At 40.5% G+C, this 25,587-nt stretch overlaps 2 protein-coding genes across 2 annotated transcripts in view; both read right to left on the reverse strand.

The window, feature by feature from the left end:
* The window catches only part of LOC140211173 (E3 SUMO-protein ligase ZBED1-like), a 110,898-nt gene extending 101,451 nt beyond the window's left edge, over positions 1-9,447 (reverse strand). Inside the window, exon 1 of the mRNA XM_072280718.1 lies at positions 9,406-9,447. The gene's annotated coding sequence lies outside the window, so the exon portion shown is untranslated. The remainder of the gene's footprint in view (positions 1-9,405) is intronic.
* Positions 1-25,587, reverse strand: part of LOC140210812 (testis-expressed protein 264) — a 356,249-nt gene that overhangs the window by 287,359 nt on the left and 43,303 nt on the right. The window contains exon 2 of the mRNA XM_072280080.1: positions 25,150-25,371. Coding sequence (XP_072136181.1) covers positions 25,150-25,371 — 222 coding nt within the window. The remainder of the gene's footprint in view (positions 1-25,149; positions 25,372-25,587) is intronic.

The following is a 25,587-nucleotide window of genomic DNA, read 5'->3' on the forward strand; positions in this document are numbered from 1 at the left end:
TGCATACTAGCTCAAAGATCGGTGGAATAATTCCAGTGTCCAATAGGTTTTCTAGAACCTTTTGAGGAGTAAGAAATAAATAGCATGGTATTGGTGTTGAAAAGACTTGTGTAAAGGAGAGACACAATATCCAAAAGATTAGTGCTTGCAGTGAAATGGAGGGATTGGGATGTAGGAGCAAACAAAGCATTAGTACTGAAGGCAGGCAATAATCCAGCAATAAAAATAGAGGAGGAAGGGAGCCTGATGTAACCTAGCAATAGAAACAGAGGGTCATGGGGCTGGTTAAAACCAAGCAATAGAAACAGAGAGAGCGGAGCGGGGAGCAGGGCGAGGGGGGGGGCGGGGGCGCGATGTAACCCAGCAATAGAAACAGAGGGTCATGGGGCTGGTTAAAACCAAGCAATAGAAACAGAGAGAGCGGAGCAGGGAGCAGGGCGGGGGGGGGCGCCAGGGCACGATGTAACCCAGCAATAGAAACAGAGGGTCAGGGGATGGATGTAATCGAGCAACAGAAGCTGAGTGGGTGGGGGGTGGGGTGGCTGGATGTAATAGCAATAGAAACAAAGTGGGCAGGGGGGCTGGATGTAGCCCAGCAAAAGAAACAAGGGGTCAGGGGGCTGAATGTAATCCAGCAAAAGAAACAGAGGGTCAGGAGATCGGATGTAACCCAGTGAAACCACCTGGTTTCCTTAGTTACATAAATCACTCTGATCCTGCCAAAACCGTGAGATTGAGATGGCTCACCCAGTCCAAATCCCGGTTGGATGCTGTGGAATTTGCAACCCTGTTACAACTCAGTGCCAAGAAATAACAGAGAGCACACTGTTTATGATTAAAGGAATTATATTTATGAATCTTACTTAACTAAAGGGTTAGTTAAGAAAAGAAAGAAAAAAAACAAAAAGGGCGCATTCTAATTAAGCAGTCAAATGTGCACAAATTGGAGCTCATCTTGAACCTGTCTGTCCCTCATGCGCTGGGTGCTCGGTCTGCATGGGGGCATACACCACCTTCCGAACATCATTCGCAACTCATCTCGAACAAACGGTTCTCCCACCGAATCATATCCTACAACCAGTTCTCCCCAGCATCTACTTTCTTCATCTCCCACTGAACAAAAGGACCCAGCTCATACTGGTGTCAGACACATAACACAAAAAAACATTGGACGGCTCACATTCCTAAGCACCCATAAATTCTAACTGCTTCCACAGAAAGACCATTACTTTCCCAGGGTGTTACACCAGCAATAGAAACAGAGGGGCAGGGGGCCCGATGTAACCCAGCAATAGAAACAGGGGGGACTGGATGTAACCCAACAATAGAAACAGAGGGGCAGGGGGACTGGATGTAACCCAGCAATAGAATCTGAGGGGGCGGGGGGGGGCCCGATGTAACCCAACAATACAATCTGAGGGGGCGGGGGGGACCGATGTAACCCAGCAATAGAAACAGAGGGGCAGGGGGACTGGATGTAACCCAACAATAGAATCTGAGGGGGCGGGGGGGGGGGGGGCCCGATGTAACCCAACAATACAATCTGAGGGGGCGGGGAGGACCGATGTAACCCAGCAATAGAAACAGAGGGGCAGTGTGGTTGGATGTAACCCAACAATAGAAACAGAAGGGGCAGTGTGGTTGGATGTAACCCAACAATAGAAACAGAGGGGGTGGGAGGCTATAATCATCAGATCTGGATTACTGAATTTGTGAAGTACAACCTGCTTGCAACGATAATTAAATATGTGTGGTTTTATCTTTATATTATTTACTATAAATTTTGTTATTTCTTTTATTGCATTTCCTACAGATTAATCAATTAATCTAAATTAATAATATAGTTGACATAGAAAGTACTCACACAAACAAGGTTAATGTCTGCAGACACTTTCAATAGATAGTTCTGACACTTGTAAAATGTTAATGATATACTCTAAATGACAATGATATACACTAATGATCTCAACATTCAATAATCCAGTGAGATCACATCCAACTTGTATATCTTTCATACACACCCTCTGTATGCTTTGGGACAGCACAGATGACAGGCAGGAATTCCAGTGAGTGGCATTTTTTCCAAAAGGTGACACAACTAGAACAGAATCGTTACAGAATTCATCTGTCAATATCAGAAATTTCCAAGAGCTTTCTGATTACACCCAGAACCTGTCTCTCTAAGCCAAGTTTTCACATTTTTACATATGGTACTCTTCCAATCAAATTGACTTTACACAATTCCCTCACACTACCCATAATGAGTGATAATGGGCAATTCAGTAACATTACTACAGGCACATCTTAGTTAATGCTGAGAAATTGAACAGGATAAGCCTATGTTTGCTTGTACATAAAACCAAATTAGTTAATGCGCTAATAGGAATTAAACCCACAAGATTCCTAAAATAGAGAAAGCCGCACTGAAGAAATCAGTGCAGATTGGGTCACAGTTTTGCAGAACATGTGTACTTTGGACTTACATTGAGCTAGCTATAGGTTGCCTGCCACTTTAACACAATCATCCAATTCTGAACATTCTGTCAGTAGCCGTCTGCTCTGTTACAATGGGGCCTAATGCAAGCTGCAGGAACATATCCTCAAATTCTGGCTGGATAAGTTGCAGCCACCCAGAATATCAAATTCTCCAGCTTTGGCTGACTCTTTATTTTTGTCAGTATCTGAAGTGCAATTTCCATCTATCTACAGCTTGGCTCAGTTTTTCTGTTAGTTTTCCATTTTTTTATTTAGAGCAACATGCAGAATGTGAGAGGAACCCAGCAGTTTAGGAAACATCTATGAGGGAAGTGATAGGTCATTGCTTTGGGCTGAAACCCTTCACCAGGACTGGAAACAAAAAAGGCAGAAGCCAGAATAAAAGGGTGACGGAGGAAGAGGAGCACATGCAGGCAGACGATAGGTGAATCCAGGTGAGAGCAGGGAAAATGTGAAGAGGCCACAGGATAAGGGGAAACAAAAGGGATGCGGGAATGGGGGTTAGCTGAACAGAAGGAAGTGGTTACTGTAAGTTAGAGAAATTGATGTCTTACGTCTATGTCTATGTCATCATCAACATAGATTTTACCTGCTTCATAACAGCCACATTACATCATCTGGTTTCATCCTACAAGAGATATTCCCTTTGTTCTACCCATATCCTCGCAACCTTCCTTCCCCAGCCAATGAAGGAACATAGACCTTAGACTTTAGCTATTCCTCTTTCAAAGATGCTACCTGGCCTGCTGAGTGTTTCCAGAATTTTCTATCCGTATTTCACATTTCCAACAAATTGAACTTTTTGGTTTTCATTTGATCTGACATGATGGTTCTCCTAAGGTAAGAGTAGCCACATGGTAACTTAGTTGAGTGATGGAATCTAAAGGCTGATTTATACTTGTGCGTACTAGCTTGCGCCGTAGCCTATGCAAGTGGGCTATGCCGTTGTGAGCATTTATAGTTGTGCGCTGGTGTGTCTGCAATGCCCTGCAATTCACCACCAAAACGCTATTGAAACTCAACACGAAGAAACTCAAACCTCAAACAATGGTGACTGAAACTGAAGGAGGGTGAATTTTCTGTGCTTGTCCAGCCACTGAGAAACATTGACGAGGAAATGCATTTCAAATATTTTCGGATGTTGGCAGGTAGATTTGACGATTTGGTTCATCGTCTCCAACCATTTATTTCGCATCAGTGTACGCACAGTATACTCAGAAACTGGCAATCACCATTCGAGTTTTAGCTTCAGGTGGAAGTCAACAGGCTGTAGCAGCTAGCTACAAACTGGCGTCAAGCACAGGGTCCTCCATAATTTCAGAGGTCTGTAAAACTTTATGGAAAGCATTACAGCCAGAGTTCCTTCCCTGCCCTTCAGTCGCCCAATGGGAAGCTATTGCAGCGTAGCAGGAAATGTGATGCTACCAAGCGGACCAATCACAGTTGTTGCAATCTGCGACACCGTGACGCATAGTTACATTTTGGGAGAGGTGCGCGTTAAGCTACAGCGTAGGGTTAGCGTAGAGTACAGCGTAGGGTTGGCGTAGAGTACAGCGTAGGGTATGCTGCTACGGCATACATTTAACGCACAAGTATAAATCAGCCTTTAGTGTATTACAAGCTTTTGTATTAATATATTAAGTGCAAGTGTCACTGGCAAGGCCAGCGTTGATTGTCATTCTTAATTCCTTTTAAGAGGATGGTGTTGAGCTATCCTCTTGAGCCACCACCATAATAAACTGAAATAACTTCCACAGTGTTGTTAGGTTGGAGTTTTCAGAACTCTGATTGTGCAACAATGAATGGCAACCATAAATTCCCTTATTAAGTCAGTGTGTGACTTGGAGGAGAACTTGCAGTTAGTAGTGTTTCTATGCACCCTGCCGTTCTCCAGAATGGAAAAGATTTTAGGTTTGGGGGAACTGTTTGAGAAGCTTTAGCAAATTGCTACAACACACCTTGTTGATGGTACAGTCTGTCTGCTTCCTCACTGCTGGAGGCGATAAATGGTTAACATGGTAATTGGAGTGCTGACAAATGGACTGATTTGTCCTGGAATGTATCAAACCTCTTGACTATTGGCAACTGGCATACTACTGCATATATTCTATATGTTCTAATTCATTGCACTTCAGACCCTCACAGCAATAAAGATTTCTGTCACTTCATTGTTCCAGTGACGCCCTATGTACACCTGGGGAATGGCACCTCATATTCCATCTTGGCACTTCATATCAAATTCAACAATTTCAGATAATTGGATCTTCCTGCTAACATCAGAACCAGCCTGTGTTATTACAAGGTTATCCATATTAATTCAGTTTCCTCTCTCCACAGATACTGCCTGATATCGATAAGTTAGATATTCCCAGCATCCTCCTTTCAAATGCCACCTACATTTCAAAGCTTCACGTTTCCTTCTCTATTTTCTTTGTCTCTTACTGCCCTCATTAATCTATTAAGTAGACCACTCTGTAACTGGGCAACCTTTGCCTCACCCTGTTAGAAATATTCCTTATCCACCACCCTGTCACACCTTCTCTCCCACTTAAAACAATTTTGATGAAGGGTCTTCAACCTGAAATGTTAGGTATTCTTCTCTTTCCACAGATACTACCAGACCTTCTGAGTTTTCCCAGCAATTTTTGTTACTCTAATATTCTCAGCATTCTTGGAAGCACTGCATTAGATCCTCAAGCTCATTATTTTACATTGTGTTTCATATCAGTTGGCATTTCAAACTTTTGAAGCTTAGTTGATTTAAAAAGTGGGGGGAGGGGAGAGAGAACCACCAGGTGATAGGTGAAACCTGAAGGGGGAGGGGTGAAGTAAAGAGCTGGGAAGTTGATTGGTGAAAGAGGTACAGGGCTGGAGAATGGGGAGTCTGACAGAAGAGGACAGAGGCCATGGAAGAAAGAACAGGGGGGAGGGACGAGCACCAGAGGGATGTGGTCAGAAAGTATACTCTATTCTAAAAGTACTTATGGAGCCAGCAAAGTTTCTGACAGAAAATAAAAATATTCTCATGTATCAATATCCAAAATAAAATTAAATCAAAATACCTGTGAAGATATTTCTTGAAGTAAATAATCTGTACTTCTACATTTTAAAGTCAGTTCATTCCAGTTTCTGTGATCAGAATTTTCTGAACACAGTGAATTCCAAAAGATCTGCAACAAACAGACAGGAGCACCGACCTCTAACATTAATTAACAAACCTGTTCAAAAGACAAGCTCTGTATATAATTTATTTCCTGCTGGCAGCTCAATGCGGGCATTTGGATCTCCAGAATGAGGTGTCTGTAAGTAACATGGCATCCTCCCCCGCTCCTGGATGAAGACTGCTGGGTGTTACTGCTCAACATATGCAGTTGGGAACAAGCAGGATGAGGTGACAAAAACACAGCACCTGCAGATTACAGGAAGCAAAGCACTGCACCAGCTGCTCTCCACTTTCAAAATGTCACCGGATGCCTTTGTTCCATATGCAACAAGATCTGAAAAAATGCTAATGTAAGATTCTGATTGGCTGCAACCTTTTTTTAATAAGGTCTTTTTGACAACTAATTCTACCCACATTTCCCATTTTGGAAATTCATGTTTAATTCAGTTTTTGAACTGAAGCCGCAGAAGTTTCCTGTCCTCTGAGGGGTAAAAGAAACAAAACAATTTTAAACTTTAGAAAGTATAATTATGCCTGGTAGGATTCCAACTCAAACTGGGCATTTTCTTGCTGGTTTTATCCCAAAATCCACCACCTCCAATCAATCAGCCAGTCTTTTTCATCCTTCCATACTTATGAAAGCAATAAACATGTTTCTTTGAAAACAATTCATTTTAATGACTCTTTATAATGAAAATTCTTTTTTCATTTCCTCACAATTAATTAAAGCATAGTTCTGGAGATTAATAGTTTTTTAAATCAGGTCAGGATCAGCACTCAGGCACTCTCCTTCACCTTCAATCAGATCATACTAAAATAAATACCTGGAAAATATCCTGTTTTCCTTGATTACATGGCTGCCTGTTATCTACAATTTAGGGTTTCATTGGATTGTTGGAGAATTTCTAAAATGCATCCAGGTGCCACTTTCAACACATAAGTCAATATTTTCACACTTCCTTCACAAATCAGTCACTGAGGTTTTCAATGAATTTTCATCAGCTACTCAGCAGAAAGCAGAGCACTGGCACTGATTCTTGCTCTTCTCCATCCTGGTGTCTTCGATTTAGCTCAATCCACACAATGTGCAACTAGTTTCATCTTTCATCCAAGTGCTAGGTTGTGGCACTAAACCCATTCCATTGGTTCCTAATATCCAAAAATTTATCATTTTCATCTTGAATACACTCAGCAGCTTCGTGGCCTTCTTGAATATGAATTGGCTTTATTTCTTACATCCTTCACATACATGAGGAGTAAAAATCTTTACGTTCCAACTCCCTCTAAATGTACAATGTGCAATCATAGTAATTTATAATAACTTATAATAAATAGAACAGTCAATGTAACATAGAAATACACTCAAATCAGCGTGAGTTAATCAGTCTGATGGCCTGGTGAAAGAAACTGTCCCGGAGCCTGTTGGTCTTGGCTTTTATGCTGTGGTACCGTTTCCAGGATGGTAGTATCTAGAATAGTTTGTGGTTGAAGTGACTCGGGTCCCCAATGATCTTTCCGGCCCTTTTTTTACACCTGTCTTTGTAAATGTCCTGAATCATGGGAAGTTCACAACTACAGATGCACTGGGCTGCCTGCACCACTCTCTGCAGAATCCTGTAATTAAGGGAGGTACAGTTCCCATACCAGGCAGTGATGCAGCCAGTCGGGATGTTCTCAATTGTGCCCCTGTAGAAAGTTCTTAGGATTTGGGGGCCCATCTTAAACTTCCTCAACTGTCTGAGGTGAAAGGGGCACTATTGTGCCCTTTTCACCACACAGCTGGTGTGTACGGACCACATGAGGTCCTCGGTGATGTGGATGCCGAGGAACTTAAAGCTGTTCACCCTCTCAACCCCATTGATGTCAATAGGGGTTAGCCTGTCTCCATTCCTCCTGTAATCCACAACCAGCTCCTTTGTTTATGGGACATTGAGGAAGAGGTTGTTTTCTTGACACCACTGTGTCAGGGAGACGACTTATTCCCTGTGGGCCACCTAGTTATTGTTTGAGATTACGCCAATCAATGTAGTGTCGTCAGCAAATTTAATTAGCAGATTGGAGCTGTGGGTGGCGACACAGTCATGGGTATACAGGGAGTAAAGAGGGGACTTAGTACACAGCCCTGAGGGGCTCCTGTGTTGAGTGTCAAAGGGATGGAGCTGAGGGAGCCCAATCTTACCACCTTCCGGCAATCTGACAGGAAGTGCCGGATCCAGCTGAACAAGGCTGAATCTCTGAGCTTCCTGTCGAGCCTGGATGGAATTATGGTGTTGAATGCTGAACAGCATTCTCACAGAAGCATCCTTCTTCTCCAGATGTGTAAAGACGGTATGTAGTGCAGTGGCTATTGCGTCGTCTGTCGATCGGTTGTGTTGGTAGGCAAATTGTAGGGAGACCAGTTTGTGTGGTAGCATTCTGCAGATGTAATCCTTGACCAGCCTCTCAAAGCATTTGCTTATTGTTGAGTTGAGTGCAACATTATGCCAGTCGTTCCGGTATGTTACCTTTTTGGTACAGGGACAATGGTGGATAATTCAAAGCAGGAGGGTAAAGAATTGCCAAAGATTCTCCATCATTTGGGTGAAGTAAATTCATTACTTTTTTATCTGAATATTCAACCTTTGATTTTGAGTCTGTGATGAATGGTATAAGGGATTGTTAGGTAATTTTTAATCAGGAATTATGAGGGTTACAGTCAGTAATACAAGAACCTAACCTCACACTGACCACTTCCAATTTATATCCAAAACCCATACACAGTACAGTCCTGAAAGAGGCATTGTTTCAGCCTGCTCTTGCTCTATCAAACTAATTCTTCCTCCCATGACTACATCCTGTCTCCCTGGTTCTGTCTTGTTCCAGTTACATCCATGTCACCTTGGTGCCTTCTACTATTTTCAGTTTCCAACTTCTTGATTCCAAGTAGCTCAAGTTCACCATGCATTTTCAATACCTTTTACTTCTCCATCCTACAATGGGAAGGTTTGAGGGCCTTCCATTTCTTTCTCAAACAGAGGCACACCAAAATCCCTTCCTCAAATACATTTAATTTGAAATGTGAAATTTCTCCTTCCACTCATCAACTTCCAATGTGATTATATTCACTTTCTCCAGATAATGGGAACTTGCATGGGGCCTAGCTATACCTGTCTTTTCATTGGACACATGAACAAGTTATTGATCCAGGCTTATTCGGAACCAAATCCCAAACTGTTCCTCTGATAAACTGACAACTGCTTTAGTGCGGCATCTGTATCCTTACAGAACTTGAAAATTGCGTCACTTTTCAGCCAATTTCAATCTGCGTCTCATTTACATCGTCCATATCTGACTCTTCCTTCACCTTTCTGGATCTCTCTTTCTCCACCTCAGCAAATATATAAGCCATTTATATCATTTTTTAAACCCACAGACTCTCATGAAAGTCATGATACATCTCTCACCCTGCCTCCTGTAAGGACTCCATTCCTTTGTCTGTATCTTTGCTTATATTGCATTTGCTCTAATGATAAGATCTTTTGGTGCCTCTAAAGTGCCCTCCTTCTTGAAATATCCTTTCCCCCCCAGCCATAATGGATGAGGCTTTGAAGAGCACTTCCTCTATAGTTTGCCACCCACTTTCACATTCAACGCATTAGCTTTCACAATTTCCATCAGTTCCAACATGATCCTTCTCCTCTCCTTTCTGCACTTCATTGGAACTACTCAATTCATGACTTCCAGTCTGCTCTTCCAGCCTCACTCACCACTCTCTGATACAGCAGCTTCCCATGTAGCCAGAGGAGATGCAACATGTGGAGACACGAGAGGCTACAAATACTGCAATATGGAGCAACTCGAGGTATTCAGCAGGTCAATCATCATCTGCAAGAAAAATGGACAAGTCATCTGCTGAGTTCCTCAAGGTTTTCGTGAGATACAATACTTGTCCTTTCACCTCTTCCCCTCCCATCATCCAAGGACCAAACAATCATTCCAGGAAAAACCAGCAATTCAGTATTCACAATGTAACCTCTACAAAAGTTCAAAGTAAATTTTATTATCAAAGTACATATGACACCTATAAAACCCTGAGATTTGTTTACTTGCAAGCATACTCAATAAATCCATAGAAAGATAACTATACATAATGAAAGACTGCCCAACTAGGGCATTCAACTAGAGTGCAGAAGACAACAAATGGTGTAAGTACAAAAAGAAGAAGAAATAATAATAATAATAATAAATAAATAAATAAGCAATAAATATCATGGACATGAGATAAAGAATCCTTGAAAGTGAGTCCATAGGTTGTGGGAACATTTCAATGATAGGGCAAGTGAAGTTGACCTTTGGTTCAAGAGCCTGACGGTTGAAGGGTAATAACTGTTCATGAACCCAGTGGTGTGAGTTCCGAGTCTCGTGTACCTTCTCCCTGATGGCAGCAGCAAGAAGAGAATATGTCCTGGCTGGTGGGGGTCTCTGATGATGGATGCAGTTTTCCTGCAACAGCATTTCATGTAGATGTGCTCAATGGTTCGGAGGGCTTTAGCCTCCCAACTAAACACAGATTTTATCTCATTTACAGTGTCTGGCCCAGAAAGCCAATGCCACCCAATTACACCCATGTGATGAAATTGACTACTAACCTGTACATCTTTGGAATGTGGGATGAGCACTCGGAGAAAACCAACGTGCTCACAGGGAGAACATACAGACACCTCAGACAACAGCAGATTGAATCTGGGTCGCAGGTGCTGTAATAGAGTTGTGCTAACCGCTAAGCTACCATGGGCATTACTTTACAGAGCACATGTTCAGTTCACAGGGGTGAAGCAGAGCTTCCTGTTACAGGCCACATTAATTCTCAATGCCACTCCCCTTCCACCTGTCTGTCTGTGACCTCTTCCACTGCTATAGTGAGACCCAACATAAACTAGAAACACAACGTCCTATTTTCTATCTTTGCACTTACAACCTTCTGGAATAAAACCTTGAATTCTTCAAACTCAGGAAAACAGATCTCTCATCCTTTCGCATGATCATGCTCTCTTTCTCGCCCCATAACTTTTAAATGTCTTGTTAATAGTCAGTACTCATGCACCTTATCAGATGATCTATTTTAGCTTATCTACCTATGGTATTTTGTCTTATACCTCTGACCCCTAACATTGTGCTACACTCCACCCCAACCCCCAGCTTTGCATTGAAAATGTAAATCCTACACTCTTCCTTGTTTGTTCCTCTCCTTCTACAGATGTTCCCTAGTAGGCTGAATTCTTCCAGCATTGTTGCCTATTAGTTTCAAGAAGCCATCATGTCTGTGTAAACACCATGGAGTTACCATTGTGCAGGATAATGGACTCTATTTACAAACACATGTCCTGATAATTTCAATTGCTGATTACCAGGGGTTCTGATTCATCAGTATGGATACTATAGAAATAGGTTGAACAATAGAGCTTACTTATTATCATTCCTATTAACTATACCCTCTCACTCGCTATTTGGTCCTTAACATTTAATTTTGATGGCAAGTTATCTTCTGAAGACAGTCAAGATTTCACTAATAAAATCAACAAAGGAGCAGAGCAGCTAGAATTCCACCCACACACACTGAATAAGATGTTACACTCTCGACAGCTGCACAAGATAACCTGGTCTTCAGCAATTGTACAAGGACTTATTACAGTTCATAACACCATATTTCAAAACATACAATGCCCAAAAGCATGGATAAATTCCTTTATCTGCTTAATTTTTTATTACCCTGCTCTAGCAATTCTAAGTATAATTTCTTAAAGCATTATTATATCTTCTTTTTGCTTCGAGACCTTTACTGCTGCTTCTGTAATTAGGCTGCTGGGTGGTCAGATACACCAAAGGCAACTCAGAACTCAGTCTAGTGCTCACATTAGGGTTTCCTTTACATCAGTGGGGCCTGATGCAGATTGGGGCATCACTTCATCAAGCAGATGGGACATAAAGTCATTTATTTCAGGACTGTTTTACAGAGTTTCAATAAGATTTTAGAAACGCTAGCATGTAAAATCAAATTGTATATATTTTCTTGCAATTTCTATGAAAGGGAGAATTATGTACACATTCATTCTTCAGCTGACAGCAAAGGAAAAAAGACTCAAAAGAGGGTAAATTTCCATTTAGGACTTCACCTATGAGTATGATTAGGACTGCAACATCTCATGCCACCCCCCCACCCCCATCCATTCAACAATAATTATTGGCAGAGCAGAGATGGCTGAAGTTTCTGGGAGTAACTCACATGGCGCAGGATAGATACGTCCAGCAGAGGAAGAAGTTCTCAATTGGCAAGGGTAGGCAACTGTGGCTGACAAAGGAAGTTACGGACTGCATAAAAGCCACGGAAAGGGTATACAGTATAAGGTAGCAAAAGTGAGTGGGAACTTGGATGATTGGGAAGCTTTTAAAATCCAATAAAAAGCAACTAAAAAACTATAAGAAGGTAAAAGATGAAATATGCGGGCAGACTAGCCAATAATATAAAGTAGGATACCAAAAGTTTGTTTCAGTTATATCAAGAGTAAAAGGGAGGTGAGAGTTGATATTAGACCACTGGAAAATGATGCAGGTGAGGTAGTAATGAGGGACAAAGAAATGGCAGATGAACGTAATGGGTACTTTTCAGCTGCTTTCACTGTGGAAGACACTAGCAGTGTGTCAGAGGTCCGTGAGTGTCAGGGAGCAGGAGTAAGTGCCTTTAATATTACAAAGGAAAAAGTGCGAAGCAAACTCAAAGGTCTTAAGGTGGATAAGTCACCTGGACCAGATGGACTACATCCCAGAATCCTGAGAGAGGTTGTTGCTGAAGAGAAAACGGATGCATTGGTCATGATGTTTCAAGAATCATTTGATTCTGATGGTCCTGGAGGACTGGAAGATTGCAAGTGTCACTCCACTCTTTAAGAAGAGAGGAAGGCAAAAGAAAATAAATTATAGGCCAGTTAGCCTAACCTCAGTGGTTGGGGTCTATTACTAAGAATGAGGTTTCAAGGTACTTGGAGACTCGTGATAAAATATGTCAAACTCAGCATAGTTTCTGTCAAGGGAAATCTTGCCTGGCAAATCTGTTAGAATTCTTTGAGGAAGTAACAAGCAGGATAAACAAAGGAGAGGCAGTGGATGTCACTTACTTGGATTTTCAGAAGGTGGTTGATAAGGCTGCTTAACAAGATAAAATCCTACAGCGTTACAGGAAAGATACTGACGTGGATAATCGAATGGCTGACAGGCAGGAGGCAGCAAGTGGGAATAAAAGGGACCTTTTCTAGTTGGCTGCCGGTGACTAGTGGTGTTCCTCGGGGGTCAGTATTGAGACAACTGCTTTTCACATTGTTTGTCAGTGATTTAGATAATGGAATTGATGGTTTTGTGACAAAGTTTGCAAATGATAGTAAGATAGGTGGAGGGGTAGGTTGTGCTGAGGAAGAAATGCGATTGCAGCAGGACTTAGACAAATTAGAAGAATGAGCAAAAAATGGCAGATGGATTACAGTGTTAGGAAATGTATGATAATGCATTTTGGTAAAAGGAACAATAATGCAGACTATTTTCTAAATGGGGAGAAGGTTCAAACATCAGAGGTGCACAGGGACTTAGGAGTCCTCTTGAAAGATTCCCTGAAGGTTAACTTACAGGTTGAGTCTATGGTACAAAAGGCAATGAAAAGTGGTCATTTATTTCAAGGGGAATAGAATGTAAAAGCAAGGAGATAATGCTGAGCCCTTGTAAGACACTAAGTCAGGCCACACAGAATATTGTCAACAGTTTTGGACCACATATCTCAGAAAGGATGTGTTGTCATTGGAGAGAGTCTAGATGAGGTTCACGAGGATGATTCCGGGAATGAAGAGGTTAACATATGAGGACCATTTGACAGCTTTGGGCCTGTACTCACTGGAATTTAGAAGAATGGGGGATCTCATTGAATCCTACCAAATGTTAAAAGGACTAGATAGGGTGGATGTGAAGAGGATATTTCCTATGGTTTGGGTATCCAGAACTAAAGAGCACAGCCTCAAAATTGAGGGGCAACCCTTTAGAACAGAGGTAAGGTGTAATTTTTTTTAGCCAGAGAGTAGTAAATCTGTGGAAAGCTCTGCCAGAGACTGCAGTGGAGGCTAAGTTTGTGCATATATTTAATGCGGAAGTTGATCATCTCCTGATCGGTCAGGTCATCAAAGGATATGGCGAGAAGGCAGGTTATGGAGTTGAGTGGAATCCAGGATCAGCATGATGGAATGGCAGAGCAGACACGATGGGCTGACTGGCCTAATTCTGCTCCTATGTCTTATGGTCTTGTGGTTTATTGAATCAGCCCAAAACATCATCTCTTTATTCCTTTCCATAGATGCTGTCTGACCTGCTGAGTTCCTTCAATATTTTGAGTTACTCTGGATTTCCAGCATCTACAGAATCTACTGTGCTTACCATAAAATTCTGTTAATCTGTTACCCTTGAAATTTTCATGATGCCGAACTGGCAGATTACTGCCTGTGGATTACTCCACGTCGTTCCAGTAATACCAGAACTGCTACACAGTTATATAATAAATTCTCCAGTGAATCGACAAGTTTGAAGGGAACATGAGAAATGATCACCCCATGTATCTGATAAAGGTTGGGGGTGTTGTGGATAGTGTGGAGGGCTGTCAGAGGTTACAGCAGGACATCAATGGGATACAAAACTGGGCTGAGAAGTGGCAGATTGAGTTCAACCCGAAATGAAGTGGTTCATTTTGGTAGGTCAAATATGATGGCAGAATATAGTATTAATGGTTAGACTCTTGGCAGTATGGAGGATCAGAGGGATCTTGGGGTCCGAGTCTATAGGACACTGAAAGCTGCTGCACAGGTTGACTGTATGGTTAAGAAGGCATTTGGTGTATTGGCCTTCATTAACCGTGGGACTGATTTCAAGAGCTGAGAGGTAATGTTACAGCTATTAGACCCCACTTGGAGTACTGTGCTCAGTTCTGGTCACCTCACTACAGGAAGAATGTGGAAACTATAGAAAGTGTGCAGAGGAGATTTACAAGGATATTGCCTGGATTGGGGAGCATGCCTTACTGGTTGAGTGAACTTGGCCTTTTCTCCTTGGAGTGACGGAGGATGAGAGGTGATCTGATAGAAGTGTATAAGGTGATAAGAGGCATTGATCATGTTGATAGTCAGAGGCTTTTTCCCAGGGCTGAAATGGCTAACACAAGGACACAGTTTTAAGGTGCTTGGAAGTAGGTACAGAGGAGATGTAAAGGGTAAGTTTTTTTTACACAGAGTGGTGAGTGCGTGGAATGGGCTACCAGCGATGGTGGTGGAGGCAGATACAATAGGGTCTTTTAAGAGACTCTTGGACTCATGGAGCTTCGAAACATACAGAGCTATGGGTAACCCTAAGTAATTTCTAAAGTAAGTATATGTTTGGCACAGCATTGTGGGCCGAAGGGCCTGTATTGTGCTGTAGGTTTTCTATATTTCTCCATGTTTCTATTTAAAGGGAGTGTGCGAAGCTGGGTGCTGTAAGTTTAAAAGGAGTACAGGAATAAGGAGTTCATGGGAAACAGGACCTCAATGAATTTAAAGGCAGTGTGAGAAGTAGGGCCCTGGTGAATTTAAAGGAAGCATGGAATCAAGACCTCAGTAAGTTTAAAGAGAGTGCAGTGCTCTGGGTTATCAACATTGGCAGACAGGGAAGAAAACTTGCAGACTGCATCACAGCTTGTAATGAGGCAAATGAAAATGACAGAGCACAATAATGAGTCAACATTATTGCCTATTATTTCTCCCAATAAGTTCAAAAAAAGAATCAATTTTTTCATATTATTCCTGTTCCAGCAAATTGTCTTAAATTGAACTGTACTGTGATCATGTGAACATGATGGAGAACAAAGTACTAACTGGTTCATTAAGTCACTCCACAGATAAGCCATAAAGAATGTCATGACCAATACACTCAGTCAGCAACAGCAATAGAAACAGAACCTTATGAGAGATGAAATAAAACAGATCTTAAAATAAAATTCTTTGCCAGGAAAATGAAATTCTCTACAATCTATGATAGTAATCAAAATTAAATCCAAAGAGACCACAATGACTGAGAGACAGATAATCAAACATCCCATCCATCTTTCAAGTGTACTATCAGCTTCAATCAAAAACATCTCCAACTCCTCTCCAAACACTGATGCTTGTGCAAAGCAATTACATCCAACTGCAGATTCCCTCACTAAGCCACACTATGAAAAGCATATCAAAGATCCTTGCTTGTCCATGTCCCTCATATAGCTATTCTGTCCATGCATATATTAATAAGGCTGTCAAAGATCTTTCTACTGGGATTGGTGCAGATCTGGGAGGATCACCAGATCCGGAACAGATTTGATTCATGCAGCCTTGACTCATCCTTGGATAGAAACTTGTAAAGCATTATTAAGCAGTGAGATGGGTTGCAAATTTGCGTTTTCCCCCCTATCCTGCTTCTGCATGTAGATGAAGACAATGATGCCCTTCCTTGTGGAATCTGATCTACTGCCAGCTAGAAACATAGTACTGTACACCTTCACCAGATCTTCAGCAATCTATTCCCACACACCCAAGTAAAACACAAAGTTTCTGAAAACTTTATTCATTTTGAAGGAACAGCTAGATCTAGTCAGCTCATATAGTGGTCCAAACTTTTCCACTTGTTGTCATCTAAAATTGCCATGATAGAGGACAAGAAGTTCTAAGAGGCAATGGTGTCCATATCCTCCAAAGCACAGAAGGACTTGCAGATCCTTAACATGCGTAGTTGTGAGGACACCAGCTTCTTTGCTATTGATCACCTTTGTGAACCTTAGATATTTTTCCTCTCCTGATCCTCTGAAGCTTTTGTTTTGGTTGTCTATAAGACACAAATTTAATATGCATATCTAGAGACGTGCTGATCCATCAACGCAGGAAACTTGATGCTTTACAAGACAAGGAAGCCCTTATGACAACCATCACAGTGGCTGTCATAACTAGAAGCTACAAAATGCACTGCGATTACTCACCAAGGGTTTCTTTCTGCCGTTCCTCCCAAAAATAGCAGAATTAGGACAATAGCAGATGTACTACAATACCACCACCTGTAAGCTTCCTTCAAAGCCACATATGATTCTGATTGTTGCCAGTTCAAACTCCCTATCTAAATGTACCATGGAAGCACATTCAACCCATAGACTAGGACAGCACAAGGAATTATGGACCATCATTATTGGCCATCCAAGCAACTCCTATGTATTATGACAATACAAAAATAAACAAGGAATTACTTATATGTTGATGACCCTTCATTTTACAAAATCTTGAGCTAAACTGCAACTAGCATGTAGGCAAATAATATCTAATCAATGGTAAGGTACTCACCTGAGTTTAGAAGAAAGAGGGGAAATCTCATTGAAACCTATTAAATGTTTATAGAGATAGAGTGGATGTGGAGAGGATGTTTCCTGTAGTGGAAAAGTCTAGGACTTCTCTTCAGAACAGGGATGAGAAGGAATTTATTTAGCTAGAGGATGGAGAATCTCTGGAAAACACTGGCAGAAATGGCTGTGGAGGCCAAGTCATTGAGTATATTTAGGGCAGAGTTTAATAGATTCTTGATTAGAAAGGGTGTCAAAGGTTACAGAGAGAAGCAAGAGAATGGGTTGAGAGGGATAATAAATCAGCCAAGGTGTAGCAGACACTATGATGGAGCAGAAGTCATAATTCTGCCCCTAAGTCTTATGGTCTATCGTATGCAGGGTAGGAGAAGAGTTGTGCATAAAAGCAGCACTTCTGCATTTTAGGAACACAGCATACAATGACAGGTTTTGACATGAATTACTTTACTGCATTTGGTGTTCAGCAGACAAGTTTCAAATGTTCTAATAGTGGCACTGTTTATTGTCTTGACCTAGGTCCATGCAATATTCATGGAAGCTAAAGACCTTATTTATAAACGTAGTACTCAGCAGGCAAATAAAACCATGCAAGCCTTTTGTAAGAGCATACACAACAGTTAGTGATTTTTGAAACTTGATCATATAGCTACCACAAATCCTGATAATTAAACACATTTTTGCTAGTGTGTCACAGTAATGAAAGCCTGCTGGGCAGACTTCAGACGCTGTGTAAAATTCATCAGACAATCCATCTGCAGGCTCCCCAGCTAAAGCTGTTAATTAGACAAACTATAGCACAGCACCTACTCCAGAGATCAGAAACTGGCTTTCCCAACCATCTGTCAATGAATATTTCAATTACTTCTGAAGCCACTGGATTTAAATGAGGTATGAGGTTTGCTTCCAAATTTTATTTTCTGTAGTTAATAAAGTATAATCTGGTGAGCTGCTGTTGGTGACCTATGCTCCAGTAGGGGTGATCAGCTTAAGTAAGTACTAAAGAATGTCAGTATTCCCTCCAAATCAGTTAGTTCCCAAAGGTATGACGACAATTTCTTACCTATTTTATGCTAATTTACCATAATCATGGTAAGGTAAACTGGCTATATTATCTCCCAAGCTTGGAAACCACTTCAAGAGATGTCTGCTGACTAATCACATCAGAGGCCTCTCACCAGCATTTATTGGACCAAGTACAAGGTGAGCTTTATCACGATGCACAAAAATTCCCAATAGAGGTTCTTGGATTAATTGAAATGAGGAGCAGGAAATCAGAATTTTAAATAATTACAAATAAATAATGTATTTCCACACCCAGCATTTTAAAGAGAGTTTAAAAGCAAGAGCACATGAAAAAAGTAATACATCTTAAATATACAATGTCTTATGACTTCAAAATGTCTCAAAGCACCAAATATTTTTGAAGTAAAGTCCCTACTGCAATGTAGGAAATGTGGCTGACAATTTCACACAGCATGGTTCCTTAAACAGCAAGGAAATAGGTAACAAGATAATGTTTTTCAAATGTCAATTCCAATATAAATATTGGCCAGGACATCAAGAAAACTCCAAGTAGAGTGAGAATTTTAAACTTCACCAGACAGTCTTTATATTATATTCGAGCTGAAAGGTGACACATACAAATGTGCGACATTTCCTTAATAATACAATAGAGTGTGAGCCTAGGATAAATAGTCATGTCTCCAGAGTGGGGCTTGAATTGTTTAACCTTTGGCTCAGCAGAGAACCACCAGTGACTCAAGGTCAACATCCACAGTTGCAACTCTATATGAAGCAATGAATAACTCTGAATGCATATGAGTGAGTGATCATTACAAATTTCATTATGTAAAAAAGAGGTGAAAGATAAACACTGCCCGTGTCCTTATTACCTAGATTTATAAAAACAAGATTTTTGTATTTGTTAGCAAGACACTCAGATTCAGATAAAATTGTACAAACAGGTAAACGTATTTTCAACAGAAAACTGTCATTATTTTTTTCAAATGTTAATAAATAAACATGTGGAACTATGTCAATATTTGGTCCTCCTTAACTGAAAAGCTTGAAAGCTTCAGTTCTGTGAACATGTCACAGGTAAGAATTAAAACAACAATGGGAAACAATAAAATAAAAAGATGGGGGAAGAAAAAGGCGAAAAAGGCAAAAAAGGATAAAGAAAGAAAGAAAAAGACAGATGCACACAAGGGTGGAATCATTCCTAATGAAGAGGATAGAAGAACATTTAGAAACACAAATACAGTAATGAATAGCCTACATGAATACCAAAAATAAAGATCTGGCTTGCTCAACCTTATTGATTTTTCAGTAGGCGAGAGAGCAGATATTCAAAGTGAAACACATATAATTCATTTAGATCTCCAAAGGACCTTTGATTAGGAGTTCCATAGATGAGAAAGTAGCATTGGGAAATGTCACCCTTGAGGTTACTTTCTGGCTTCAGGACAGAAAGCAGGAGGAAAGGGTAGTTTTTGAGGGTGTGTGGTTGGTGTTTCACAGAGACCACACTGGTCTTCATAAACAATTTAGTCCCTGGAATCAAAAATACAGTTCCTATGTCTGCAAAGTGTGGGAAATGTGGGAAATAAACTTACACAATTATTTGTCAATGAAGTCCATGACAGATGAAGGACGAATACTTTGGTAGCAAGAATGGGGGGGGGGGGGTTAATTTATACTTCAATAGATAGGGTAGAAGAACAAGGACATCTCAATCTTGAATTAAAAATGCTTGAATTCCCAGGACGGAAATGGTTAATCCAAGGGAGCATAATTTTAAGGTGATTGGGGGAAAGGATAAGGTGTATGTCAGAAGTAAATTCTTTACACAATGGGTGGTGGAAAGCCCTGCTGGGGGTGATGGTAGAAAGGGATACATGAGGGGCATTTAAGAAACTCTTAGATAGCCACATGGATGGTACAAAAATGGTGGGCCATGTAAGAGGGAAGCATTAGATTGCTCTTAGAGTCTGTCTGTCTGTCTAGGTACCATATCCAATGCAGACTTTGGTGACCATGGTTCTCCATATAGATCTATCTTTCGTTTTTTGGATGACTTCCATCTCCTCGATGTATAGCCACCTGGCTATGCTTTTGATGTACATAAGCCAAGGTCTTCCTCTAGGTTTGCTCCCTTCAATCTTTCCAGAGAGTATGAGTTTTTCTAGTTCATCTTTCCGCATGATGTGTCCTAGGATTCTGAGTTGTCTTTCTCTTATTGTTGGTATGAGTGATCAAACTGCTTGGGCTCTTCTGAGAACTTCTTCATTTGTGTGTGTGGTCCATGATATTTTTAACATTCTCCTATAGAACCATAATTCAGCTACTTTAGTCTCTTTTCCATTGCTGGAGAAATGGTCCAGCATTCACTTCCATAAGTCAGGGTAGAATAAATGTAGCACTGCAGTATTCTGTTTTTAGTGTACGTGCTCATCTTTCTGTCTGTTAATATGGTCTTCATTTTTTGGAAAGCTTCTTTCGCCATTGCTATTCTGTATTTGATATCTGTGTCGCACCTGCCATTACTTGTTATTAGGCTGCCAAGATATTTGAATTTGTTGACTTGTTTGATGTTTGTATTTCCAATCTTGATCACACATTGTGGGATGTTTGTCTTTCTGGAGATGACCATGCTTTCTGTCTTGGTGTTGATTGAGAGGCCTCTGTGATTACTTTCTGCTACCGCTATAGTGAGTAGTTCTTGAAGTTTTGTTTCTGAGTCAGCTATTAGTACGATGTCATCAACATATCTGATGTTATTTATATTATGGCCTCCAATTGTGAATCCTTTGATGTCTTTGATACTTCTCAAGATATGTTCACTATGCAGGTTGAATAGTCTGGCGAAAAGACACAACCTTGCCTGACTCCTCTCATGATATTCACATACTCACTCACTTCTCCTTCTATTCTGATGGATGCTGTCTGGTCCCAGTATAAGTTTCTTAAGAAACGTATATCTTTCCCATCTATGTCAAGATCTTGAAGTATTTCCAGAAGATGTTGCTGTCTAACAGTGTCAAAAGCTTTTGTATAGTCAATGAAACATAGGTAGATGTCTTTTTGTACCTGGATGGCTCGTTCACAGATCATCCGTAGCATGAAAATTGCATTTCTGGTTCCAGTGTTTTCCACAAAGCCGTGTTGTTCTTTACTGATTTCTGGTTTTATATAGCGTCTTGCGCTCATCATGATTACTCTTGAGAATAATTTTTGCCACGTGGCTCATCAGGCTTATTGTACGATGTAACTCACATTCTGTTGCTCCCTCTTTCTTTGGAAGTGTGATGAACAGTGATTTACTTAAATCATCAGGTATCTCCCCATGATCATAGATTTCATTTGCTATTTCTGTTATTTTCTCTATTCCAAAATCTTCTAAGGCCAGTATCATTTCAACAGCGATGTTGTCTGGACCAGTTGCTCTGTTATGTTTTGTTTTATTTACGGCTGCTCGAATTTCTGATTTTAGCATGCTAGGTCCTTCAAGATTCTTCTTTATGTTCGGTTTTTCTCCTCTTTGGTCTTCAAAAAGTTCTTTTATATATTCTGTCCATCTGTTTAGGATTTCCTTTTTGTTCATAATTAAGCTGCCATCTTTTGCCTTGATGCATTCACTTGCTGAGCAAGATAATTTCCCCGTTAGTTCTTTAATCTTATTGTGCATCAACTTTGTTCCAGGGTTCTGGGTTTGTAGCATTTCTATCTCTGAGCATTTCCCATTTAGCCATTTGTCTTTAGCTTCTCTGCATTTTCTTTTTATTGTCTTATCAAGTTGTTTGTATTCTTCGTTTTCTCTTAGTTTGATGGTCTGTTTTTGTTGCATCAATTGTATTATATCTTCAGTTATCCATTTCTCCTTACTTTTCCGTTCTTTACGTGGGATGGTTCCTTTTGCAGCTACAACCATGGATTCCTTCAGTATGTCCCAGGAAGATTTGCCTCCTTCATCCTGCAGCAATTGAAAACGGTTTTTCACCTCGGTTGTGTATTCGGTTTTCAGATGAGAGTTGTTTTGTAGTTGTTGATAATCCAGTGGTTCTGAACTTTTTGGTTTCTTTAATTTTCTCGTCTTTATTTTCAGTTTGCAAATGATTGGTATGTGGTCACTTCCACAGTCTGCTCCAGGGTAGCTTTTAGATTGAGTTATCGAGTTTTTGAATCTGTTATTGATTGTTATGTAGTCGATTTGATTTTTGTTGGTTACCATCTAGGCTTCTCCATGTCCATTTCCTTCTTGGATGTTGTTTAAACCAAGTGTTGGTGATTATCTGATTGTTTGTTTTACACCATGATATAAGCTTTTCTCCTCTTTCATTTCTTTCTCCCAATCCCTGGTCTCCAACAATATGGTTTTCTCTTCCCTCACCAACTTTTGCATTGAAATCGCCCATGACCGTGATGGCTTCTTGTGATTTGCATTCTTCTAGTGCTTTGTCCAGGGAGTGGTAGGAGGCATCAATTTCTTCCTCTGAGCTTGCCATTGTGGGTGCATATACTTGGATGACAGAGATGTTGTTTCGTTGTCCTTTTAGTTTGATTAGCATCATTCTGTCTGAGATATGCCAGTATCCTAGCAGGCTCTTGGATGTTTCTTTGTCTAAGATGATTGCAACACCCTTTTCATGTTTATCTCTACCAGAGTATATCATCTTGTAGTCGTCTGATTGGAATACTCCAGTGCTTTTCCATCTTATTTCACTTAGGCCTAGGATGCTGACTTCTAGCCTCTTCATTTCTAATTTTACGTTTTCTAGTTTACCAGCTTGGTGCAGGGTTCAAACATTCCAAGTGGCAATTTGCAGTCTCTTGTTCTTGCAGACAGTAGTGGTATGACGATCCGGGCTCACCTGTCTGTTTACATGATACCTCGTACCGAGCGAGGTGTCCGCACTATTTGGAAGTGGGCTGCCATTTACGCTGTTGTCTTTTACATTTGTGTATGTATTAACCATGGTTGTACTAGGGATAAAATACAAGAAGTAGCTTCCCCTTGTTTGCTTCCGATGCAGTGTCTTTACAAGACGGGTGACCCTGAACATTGTCCTATTAAAAGGATCAACTGCTCAGCGTCTGAGAAGCAGGGACCATCGATTGTGTTACTCACAACTTGCCTTCTGCTTCATCATCCACCACCTGCATTCCATGGCTTCACCGTAACCCAAGTAGGGAGGCTAACAGGTGCTACACCTTGCCTAAGGGTGACCTGGAGGTAGCTGTGGTTAATGGTAACCTCACTACCCAAAGCAAATGCTCCACAGCTGGATGTAGTTTACCCTCATGCTCTTAGAGTAGGTTAAAAAACTAGCACACATCATGGACCAAAGGGCCTGTACTGAACTGTAATGTTCCATCTTCTTATAAGGATGAAGCAGGCACTTTGCCTTCCATCTTCCTTATGTTATAGTTTCCACTGAGTGAGAACATTTTAAGCCCTTGGACACAGTATTCTCAAAAACATTGAATCAGATCGAAGAGGCTATTCAGTGTCTCCAGTATCCCACACTGCTCCAATCAAACTCATGTAAAATCAAGAAACAAAAACACACTTTTGACTAGTCATCTTGCTGCCTTCCAATTTCAACACTGGGTTCAATAATTTCAAGAAAGAGATTCCTTGTTCTCACTTAAGCCTTTTCTGTCGTGCTTTTATGTTCCTCTATCAGTCCCATGAACACCCCCCCACCCCCGACACAAACACACACACACACACATACATACACACACACCCACCCCCCCCTTTTGCTTTACTATTTAATCACACTTGCAATCTAATCTACCTCATCAGACACTTCCCATTTTGTTCTGTTCTTATGAGGAGCTTTATCAAGTGCCTTCTGGAAGTAACATCCATCAGCATTCTCCCAAGTTAATAGTCTGCACTATTAGTATCTTTATATAAATCACATATATTCATAGAACTATACAGATCAGAACCAAGCCCTTTAGCTTAAATCATCCATATTAAGCAGGCTGTCAATTTGAACTACTCCCATCTACCTACACCGGACCCATTTCCATGTACTGTACCTGCTCATGTGTCTTTTAGATGTTGTAACTGTATCAACTCTTCCTCTGGAAGCTCATTCCATATACTGACTACACTCTGTGAGAAAAAGTTGCCCCTCAAGTCCTTTTAAATCTATCCCCCTCTTGCTTTAAACTTATCCCCTTTTCTGCCCCACCCTCCCATCTAATTAAATGATTAAACAAAGAAAATCATCCATAAAATAGGGTAGAAACATGACATCCACAATCATAATGCAAAAAAGTGACTTTACTGAAATTGCACGTTCAAAAATTTCATTAATTTCATTATTTAACTTTGGTCCCTTGTTCTTGCTTCAGAGCAAAAATAAATAAAATTTAAACAGAATATTTCTTTGGAACATTTGCATACTGATAACTAAGAAAGATACAACGCATGTATGACAAGTTTCTGCTGGATTTTCCACTGCATTGTCAAATGGACTGTAGAACATGACCACATAAATTTCTCTGAACTAACTGAACTAAGGGTTTGAGTTGAAAAATACTTAATCATTCTATTCAATTCACTAACAAAGTCACACTTTACAAAAGTTTCCATTCCTATCAGGAAACTGTAAAAATTGCAATTCACAGACTTTTCAATTATGGGTGAGTATTTAAATAGAATGTAAAAGAGATGTACCAATGTAAATCAGTGCTATTTTCTATGGACAACTATAGGGAGCAATGTCTTGCAACTACTACTAATATAATACGCCTGTGTACAACAACCTAACCACTCCCTCCTCTGAGTTTCACATAAGTAGCCACAGTTATGAGTAATGTTCTAATCTAAGACCTCTGCTCTTCTAGTCTATCCATTAAAAGAACTGAAGTAGTTGTACTATGACTTGCCAGTCATTAGCTATTTTCAAGGATTCATTTCCACTGTAAGCCAACAGCAAAACTGCATTTCCATGTTGACACTTGTCAAATGTAGGTTTTCAATTATGAATTATGATATAACAATCAGGAATTACTCAAATTCTACAAAGTCAATTGCTTAAGAGCTTCCTACCTTAATATAGTTATTCAGAACTGGGTACACCCGGTGTATTGCCAGAAGCAGTGAGAGGAAGGTCTTGAAAGGGAATGTGGTCATAACAACATGTGTGACTTTTGGGAAAGAGAATATTCTAAAGCCAAACTTCTCAAAACGTTTGACCAGTTCTTCAGATGGCTTCTCATCACCTTCACTCAGGATGCTCCCTGCTATATATCTCAAATTTTCTTCTGGAACCTGGAAAAAATGGAAGAACTTCAGGTTAACTCCTGCCTACTGAAGTACTTATATGCTCAAAATTCAAAAATAACAATTCCATCGAATGTAACCACTGATGCAAGCAATGCTGTAAATACTGATGTATTGCAACATATGTCATTCTCATTATCTGTAACTCCGCATATTCTTGAGCTTGGTTGTGCATCACTGGAAGAGGTGGCAAATATGGCATGG

The sequence above is a fragment of the Mobula birostris genome, chromosome 16 (assembly GCF_030028105.1).
Source record: "Mobula birostris isolate sMobBir1 chromosome 16, sMobBir1.hap1, whole genome shotgun sequence".
Lineage (NCBI taxonomy): Eukaryota > Metazoa > Chordata > Chondrichthyes > Myliobatiformes > Myliobatidae > Mobula > Mobula birostris.